Source organism: Hippoglossus hippoglossus, chromosome 14 (assembly GCF_009819705.1).
Source record: "Hippoglossus hippoglossus isolate fHipHip1 chromosome 14, fHipHip1.pri, whole genome shotgun sequence".
Taxonomy (NCBI): domain Eukaryota; kingdom Metazoa; phylum Chordata; class Actinopteri; order Pleuronectiformes; family Pleuronectidae; genus Hippoglossus; species Hippoglossus hippoglossus.
The window spans coordinates 8,280,449-8,289,428 of NC_047164.1; the positions used below are offsets into that span (position 1 = coordinate 8,280,449).

An 8,980-nucleotide genomic window follows, 5' to 3' on the forward strand; every position below is an offset into this window, starting at 1 on the left:
TCAACTACTTACATTAAGTTTACATTACGTACTTCTCACATGTTAACGCAACATAAATATCTGAGTAATATTCACGTGTAGTTTGCGCGTTACGAAACCTCCTGTTTTTTGTCCTCTTTGGCTTCCCGTACTCATGGACTGTAGTCCGCGGTGTGTGCAAGGATCCAGTCTGGAGGCAGCAGCTGTCAGTGCTGGTACTTGTGTCTCTGAGAAGGTAAAGAACACGTGGATTTCACTGTGTGATCGGTACTGTACCGTGTGAGAGCTGCAGGACGGTGACACCGCAAATCCACAGCTGCAGCAGGTTCGAGCTCCCTCTGGAGCCGTAGCTGCTGTTTACATTAGCTAGCCATGCTAACTAGCAGGGCTAGCTATTACACGGCTACTCCCTAAAGTTACCTGTCTACTTATTTAGCTTGATTACCTTCCTGTGTTGTGTTTGGTTGTTCGCCTCTGACCACAACAACCCGCATTGCTAAGTAGTCTAATGTTAAACATTAAAGTCATTAAAACACGACTTTGTCTAAGGTCGATAAAGTTAACTTATGCTCGCTAGCTAGCTGTGGGGCTACAGTGTAGCTTAACGAGAGCTGATGTAATGTCACGTCTCAGTTTCCAGTTTATTGAATACTGTTAAATAAATGTTAAACTAATCCAGTCTCATTCAGTAATTCTAAAATAAATCTTCATTGTGGTTGTGAAGCTCAGTTTGTGTCGTAGCTGTTTTTCCTGTATGATCACTTTCCAGGCTAAAGTATGAGGAGCTGTGGAACTATTCCATCATAAAGGTGGAGAGTTGTTTATTTGTTCAACCAGACAAATGGTATAGTTGTGTGTGTGTGTGTGTGTGTGTGTGTGTGTGTGTGTGTGTGTGTGTGTGTGTGTGTGTGTGTGTGTGTGTGTGTGTGTGTGTGTGTGTGTGTGTGTGTGTGTGTGTGTGTGTGTGTGTGTGTGTGTGTGTGTCACAAACCAGCAGCAGAAACTGCAGCCTCCAAAATGATCACACAGTGAAGTCAACACTCTAAAATATTTCAATCAATCTGAAGAGAGGATTTATTACTGGACTGTATGAACTTGAGTAAACTTCTTCAACTGACCATTGACTGTGCAATGATCAATGTCAGTTTATTAGTGTTACTGCTTGTTCGGCTGTCAGCGTCTTTTGCTGTTTTGTTCTGTTCAGTCGCCCAAAACTCACTTTCAACGATTTTAACGATTTGAACATCGAAATGTTTCAGCTTTTTCAGGACGTTCCTACTCTCATTGTTTTTCTCTCAACTCCTCGTACTTAATGAGATATTCACCATTTTCTGCAGTTCTTGCAGTTACAAACAACTCCTGCATATTTTAACCAATTTCAACCCTTTAGTTCAAACACTAAAATAGTTTGGCTCGTTCAGGACGTTCCCACTCTCATTCTTCTTTTTACCAAATTCTTGTAATCATGGAAATAATCAGCTTTTCTGCAGTTTTGGGGCTTTGGTCGACAACATCTGCTGCATAATTTAATAAATTTAAACCCTTCAAATTCTGATTTCTTTTTATTTGAAGGGTGGTAAAATCACCAAAGGACTTTGACTTTGTGGCCTCTACTTCTGACCATCATCACATTTTCAACAGGAAATGCATTATCTAGTGTTCATTTTAAAGAGTCAGCAGGATAGCAAGTAACAAATGTTTGATTAAAAAAATCAATATACAAAAGTGATAAGTTATAAGGTAGGAATGTCAACAGTTGCTTTTGTGTTTGTATTGATCTGTTGTCTGTTTTCTTGGCCGTTGCTACATCCGTGTTTGGAACTGCTTTACTTTGACAATGATGAATTGATGTCACTCGTGTCGTTGTTCTTGCAGGAATGTAAATGTCTGAGGACAAGGAAGCCCAGGAGGATGAGCTGCTTGCTTTAGCAAGTATTTATGATGAGGAGGAGTTCCGCCGAGCCGAGTCGGCTCAGGGGGGAGAGATTCAGCTCTGTTTGGAGCTTCCTCCTGATTTCAAAATTGTTGTTAAAGGTAATTGTAATAATGCTTTATTGTACAAAGTACAGTGCTGTGAGAAAATGTAAGGTATTAAACAATAAAAAAGAATTGATTCTTATTCATCATGTAATACCATGTGGGAGGTGTCTGATCTCAGATCCATTCTGCATTAATAGAATAACTTTTTTATACTGTCTGTAACTTTAACACTGAACTGTAGATGGTTTTCATAATGTTATTCTCTCCTAATCTTACTAAGACATCAGTTAATTAGAAACACTCCTTATGTCTTCTATCTGTTGCAGGAGAGAATAAATCAGAATACAATGTCTGCTTCTTGCCTCCTCTGGTGCTCAACTTCGAGCTTCCTGCAGAATATCCCTCCACGTTATCTCCAATCTTCACTCTCAGCTCCAAATGGATAACCAGAGCACAGGTAAGAATAAACCCAAATAAAGAATGATACCACCAACTAGGGCTGAACGATTAATTGCATTTGCGATAAAATCGTGATATGATAAAACGTGATTTTCTAACCGCAACGTGCGCGATTACAACGTTACAACGAGAGTAGGGCACTGGGCTGCATCAACATTTCATGCTGCCCTTTAACCTGTTACAATGGCCTCTGGCTCAATGGAACAGTCAGAAACTGACACAACTGAGACTTTAGTCACGAAGAGGAACAACACGTCGGTGGTGTGGAATTATTTTGGCTTCAAAAAAGATGATGCTGCGCAGTGTCAGGTGTTGTGCAGAGCGTCAGGTGTTGTGCAGAGCGTCAGGTGTTGTGCAGAGCATGCCGTGCTACCGTTGCTACTTCACGGGGTAACACTAGAAACTTGTTCCAGGACTTAAAAAAATACCATAAAACCATGTACGACAGTTGTATGGCCAAAATGCCGAGCACCAGTGCGCCAGACAAGCCAAATACCTCAAGACAGGGATCACTGACCGAAATGTTTGATAGTGTCACTCCATATGACCGCAATTCAAAACGGCACGGGGAAATCACTCGGGCGATAACCGAGTTCATAGCTAAAGATATGGTGCCTCTCAGCACGGTGACCAAGCCTGGGTTCACGGCATTGATAAATACGCTTGATAAACGGTACAGTATACCCTCCCGTACATACTTCAGTCAGACTGCCATACCGGAGCTGTACAAAAAGTGCAAAGAGAAAGTCGCCGCGGAGCTTAAAACGGTGGAGTTTTTTGCTACTACTACTGATATGTGGTCAAGCCGCACATCTGAGCCTTACCAGAGTCTTACAGTCCATTTTATTGATGAAGATTGCAACCTCAAAGCTCGCTGCCTACAAGCTGCGTACTTCCCAGACGACCACACAGGGGAAAATATTGCAGCCGGCCTGAGAGAGGGGCTTGCCAGCTGGGATCTCCACGAGGAGAAACACGTCTGCATCACGACGGACAACGCGTCAAATATGGTGCTGGCTGCACGGCTTAATGAATGGACGATGTGTTGGTCATATTTAAATCATTCATTACGTTTTGTTGGGAAAAAAAAGAGGATATTAAATCGCAATCGCAATATTGGGGGAAAAAATCGCAATTAGATTATTTTCCCAAATCGTTCAGCCCTACCACCAACCCCATTTTCATGTCCATGCTCTGGAAAGCAGCCAAAATATTTTTCTCAGATATTCAATATTTTTCAAGATATTTGAGTTCGTTATCTTGCCTCTTGCCTCTTGTGATTTATTTCTACCATAACGATGTTACTGCAGTAAAACAGAATCACTTAAACTTCATCACCCTCAATACCCGCTCTTTCTCTTTTTCCGCTTTACCTCAACAGATGAGTTCTCTGTGCAGACGTCTGGATGAGCTGTGGGAGGAGAACCAAGGCTGCGTGATTCTGTTCACATGGATCCAGTTACTCAAAGAGGAGGCTGTGGACTTTCTTGGCATCCAGTCTCCCCTTGAAGTCACCAGGGGAGGAAGTAAAGCAGGTGGGGAGCGCAGGAAAACCGACCCAGCAGCTACAGGTATAGTATTTCTTTTGTTTGTGATGCATGAACATTAGCCAAGATAACAAGGGGAGTATAGATCATGTCGTATTCTGTAATCTCACTTCATTTAAAGTTTTACTGAGAGGAGGAGAAGGTGAGTGCAAGTACACTGTTATCCTGTGAAGTTGATTGGCTTATTTCATTTAACATTTATCCAATCTGCCGAATGTATTTGAACGTTTCTCAAAATAGTGCTTCATTTCACCAAAGCACACAATATGTATGTCTTCACTTTAGTAAAATACTTTATTTTGATGTGTATTATGAATAAGGGTTGATGAGTTTTTGTTTTGCTAAAGTATGTGTGAGGCGTGAATTATGATTCTATAGAGTCAGTTGTATAGATTTCAACTTAATTAAACCATGATTTAGTTGCTTCTTGAAATTGATTCTATCCTTTACCTGTTCTCCTCAGCTCTGACGCAGCCTGGGAGTCTTTCTGAAAACGCTGAGGAGAAGAAAAGAGAAGCGAAGAAGGAAAAGTCTGAAATGCAGTTGACGGCTTCTTCTCAACTGGACCCGCGGACCGTCCTGTTGAGGGACCCACATTCTGACCTCCTACCTCAGCTCCTGGACTTTGATGAGGCGCAGCGCCAGAAGGTGTTTGACAGCAAGGTGTTCTGCTGTGGGATCTGCTTCGTAGAGAAGCTGGGCTCCATGTGCCTCTGCTTTAAGGAGTGCCAGCACGTCTACTGCAAGGCCTGCATGACCGAATACTTCCAGATCCAAATACGGGACGGCAACGTTCAGTGCCTTAATTGCCCTGAGCCAAAATGTACCTCCTTAGCCACACCATCGCAGGTACGGTACGTTTACACGGTATGAGTGTATATCTGTGTTTTTAGTTCTAAAATCATTTTACACGGTGACTTCCCACAGTGCAACTTCCAAGTTTCCCAGCTTTATCATTTCTACTTTACCAATCGCTGCTCTGTTTCCCTGCCTCTGTCTTAATTCTGCAGGTGAAGCAGCTTGTGGATGAAGAGCTGTTCGCCCGTTATGACCGCTTGCTGCTTCAGTCGTCTCTGGACCTCATGGCCGACGTGGTCTACTGTCCCCGTCAGTCCTGCGGCACCGCCGTTATGGTGGAGCCAGACACAACCATGGGCATTTGCACTGCCTGCCAGTATGCTTTCTGTACACTGTGCAAGCTCGGCTATCACGGCGTCTCCAACTGTAAAATCCCTGCAGGTAATGTTATTGGAAATATAGTAGTAATGTTAATAAGAATAACAATAAGTTATTATTTTAGTATTGCTATATAGTGGTTAAGTTTATTATTAATTTATCTATTTATTATTTTACCCGATAGATTATTATTTTTCAACCAGGTGTCTTTGTTTTAATGGAGAAAAATCTAGAGTGTAAATACAGTATCGAGTTATTTCACTGTTTATCCACTTGTCTCCGTCCGCTGTATTTCGCTTTATCATTTTATGTTGCTTCTTTTAGTCTAAACTGACATTTTCTAGATCAACTGTTTGTGGGTAAAGCTGTTAATTCATAAATGAAATAAACTTTTTATTCAATACATTTCAGAAACAATTAACTCAAAACTTTTAGATTTTTGATTGCTGAACCCATCATAACGTTTCTTATGGATTTTAGACATTGTGATGACATTTTTTTCAAAGATGCCAATAAAGGAATAAAGGAATCGTTAAATAGTTAAATTTCTAAACAATAATCAACAACATTACCAACCCGGACTCCTCACACTAAACCCAGCTCTGTCCCTGCCTTTGTTCGTGTGTCACAGATGAGCTGCGTAATCTCAGAGACGAATACCTGTCAGCCACGTCTCAGGGGAAAAAGTTCTTGGAGCAGCGCTTTGGGAAGAGGGTGATCCAGAAAGCGGTGGAAGAGTCCTTTAGCAGAGACTGGCTCAATGAGAACTGCAAATCCTGTCCACGCTGTGGAACCAATATCCAGGTTGGGCTCCCCCTGCTGGTCACAGCACAGTAGAACAGCCTTTGAACATCATCATGGGGGGGGGGGCATTGTTAACTGCTGTAAATTTTAAATATAAAACAAACGTTATTTTATTGAATTATTAATACTTCACACAGAATGATGCAGAGTTTTGTCCCTTAGCTTTTCTCCTTCAGTTTTAAATGTAACAATGAAAAAGTATTTGCTCGGTCCTTCTGTTAAACTGCACTAACTCTACTGTCCTGTAGCTCACGTCCAGTCCCAGGACACGGTCCGTTAATTGATGTTCGCTGCGTCTTCTCCCTCTGATGTTTTGTCTCTGCAGAAAGTGGACGGCTGCAACAAGATGACCTGTACCTCGTGTAAACAATACTTCTGTTGGCTGTGCCTGGGCATCCTCAGCAGAGTCAACCCATACAGCCACTTTAACAACCCACATTCACCCTGTTTCAACCAGTGAGTGATCGCTTCCTCTTTTCAATCAGTCAGTGGCACTTGTATATCCATCTGCAACGCCGTGCTCTGAACGTGTGTGCTGTCTTTCTCGCCCGCAGACTCTTCCATGGTGTGGATCTGGATGACGAAGATGCCTTGTGGAGCGATGAGGAGGACTGACCCCAGTGCGGTGCCTCCCGACTGTTTGCTCCTTCTGAATGCACTTTAGCTCATGATACCATCACTTCACCTTCTCTATGTCTGGATTAGAACAACCGTCACCGCAACCATTTACCGAGATATGATGTTCGAACATGACGTGGCATCTCGCGTATAAAACAGTCAATGCCTGGATGACTTTTCTTCATATTCATATAAAAAAAAAAATCCTTCTTCAGGTTATGACCTTAATAATTTTGCAACTAAGCCACACTTTTAAAACAGAGGTTTGTTTTTATTGTTTTAATTTTAGTTTTGTATATTTTTTTTTTTTGGTCGAGGTCCATAGTGGGGAAACTCTAACACAGACATGATGGGTCGTCTTTTCTTTGGATGCAGTTTTTTGGAAAGAATAATTTCTTGAGATTGGTTGCGCGGATTTAATTCATTATTTTCATTTGTCCTTACAGATTGTGATAACGGAGGATATTCATGACAGGACGTCCTCTGATTGGGTTACTGGGGTTCCGATTATCGTTGTGTGTTTGTTTGTTAGAAAAGGATAACCTCTCTTGTTCAACAGCCAGGGTATTTAAATTATGGTTATAACTAGACTTATTCACACTTTGTACAACTGACATTTTAATGTTGCCAAATGTTAGTGTCAGACGGAGGCCATACTCTGTTGGTTATGTCTAAATACAAAAACGACTTTGTATTTTAATTTATGTATTTTCTTTCTTTTTCAAATCGGATTACATTGAGGACTCTGATGCAAGCAGCTTTTGTCTGAGTTCGAACTTGCATCAGATCTGTTTTTCATTGTTCAATGCTTCAAAAGTTAATGTTGGTCGGAGCTGTTTAAAAGACAATCCCCTGTTCAGAATTGCACAGATTCAACTTTCCCGTCAACGCAGACCCACGGTCACTTCATGCCTCACATGTAAGTTACGTTTGAATAAAGGATTTACAGAATCCTGCTGCAAGGCATTTAACATACTGTTCCTCAAAATAAATGTTACCACGGAACATATTGTCTGTTTTATTCACTGGATCCCAAACTGAAACAAGGCAGATTGGCTCTTCTCTGTCATCACAGTGGGTTTCGATGCACAGCCGTGCAGTGAGCCAAGCACACTTCAAACTCACTGAGGCCCAACAGTCCCCTCGTGTGACCACATTAAAATTCACTAGATCCAGATTTTTATTTGGATCTGCACCTAATTACACACTCGTATATCAGTTCCCTGGATGTGCCTGATTATCTTTCATCACGCTCCATGAATTTTTCTCTTGAGAAGCCAATGGAAATGTTCATATCTGTGGTAAGAAATATCCTGGATCCTTTGAACTGGAACTGCACCAAAATGTAAACGCTTCCCTGACCCACACTGCTTCCTTCCAAACAGGCCTGTACTACCCCCCCCCAATAATCATACCATCAAACTGCATAAAACAACGTGAGCTGTTTTCACACATGATAAAATGGTTGCTTCTCTCGTTATAATTTAATTCGCAGCACAAAGAACAACTTTTTTTCACCCCAACTTTATTGAAGCTACTTTAGCTTCTAGAATCTAGATGGATTTATCTGTCAAGTAAGATGTATTAGGGGATTATTTCTTAGGTTCATCAAGTGATTATCTATCGGTAAGAATTATTCATGTTGGAATTATCCAGAGTATTTGACCACGCCATTTGACCTCAACCCCCTAATGTTCAACCCAAAGTTACGTCCTTGCGACCAACAAAGGACGGAGGTGACAACATGTCCTCTTTAGCAGAGGTAATAGAAGTTGTAGATTGGGTCTGAGTTCTTTATTGTATTTTGGAAATAGTGAAAACAGTGTTCTGCAAAAAGTTCGATCCCAGTTAATCCAAATCGGACAAAGATGAAATTCCATAGATTCAGATGAAAAGTGTATAATTGATTTCATGTATGTTCAATAAGCTCTTTTCCCCATTTTCCTTTTAGTTAATGACATGAATTATGTTGATGTTACTTTCTCGTACATGCTTTCATTGTTCCTCACAAAAGGGACCGAAAAAGGGACCAAATTTAGGATTTAACATGACACACGATGTCACCCTTATATGAGCCATTACAATGAAAGATGGCATTCAGTGCAACAAGTTAAAATATATATTAGAAACAATTAAAAAAGATACATACTGTAGATGTATGAATATATAAAACACTTTGACCAGGTCAACATTTAAATATTTCACACGTTTTAAAAGTAACAAAGAAAATGCTGAGTGTCAAACTTTGTCAAATCTGATAAGAGGACTCACTTGAATCTGCTTTTTTCACAAATTATGGGACCCATTTATAAATGATTTAAGTTTTCTTCAATCATGAACAAACGTTTTAACATGAGATCATTCAGAATAAGATCAGCTATATTCCCTAATTCAAATGAGCATTTTTATGTTGATTT

At 40.8% G+C, this 8,980-nt stretch overlaps 1 protein-coding gene across 3 annotated transcripts; it reads left to right on the plus strand.

Moving 5' to 3' along the window:
- The first annotated feature begins 84 nt into the window (after positions 1–84).
- rnf14 (ring finger protein 14) lies at positions 85–7,568 on the plus strand. Of its 3 annotated transcripts, none has more exons than XM_034607546.1 (9): positions 85–214; positions 1,855–2,013; positions 2,286–2,416; positions 3,800–3,989; positions 4,429–4,814; positions 4,976–5,204; positions 5,773–5,945; positions 6,271–6,401; positions 6,500–7,568. In XM_034607546.1, the coding sequence occupies exons 2-9, from the start codon at positions 1,863–1,865 to the stop codon at positions 6,558–6,560; spliced, it is 1,452 nt and encodes a 483-aa protein (XP_034463437.1). In that variant the 5' UTR covers positions 85–214; positions 1,855–1,862; the 3' UTR covers positions 6,561–7,568. The 3 variants fall into 3 exon arrangements, with proteins under 3 accessions (XP_034463437.1, XP_034463439.1, XP_034463438.1); XM_034607547.1 differs by having other exon boundaries at positions 154–304; XM_034607548.1 differs by lacking the exon at positions 6,500–7,568 and having other exon boundaries at positions 99–214; positions 5,773–6,018; positions 6,186–6,278.
- The last annotated feature ends 1,412 nt before the right edge of the window (positions 7,569–8,980 follow it).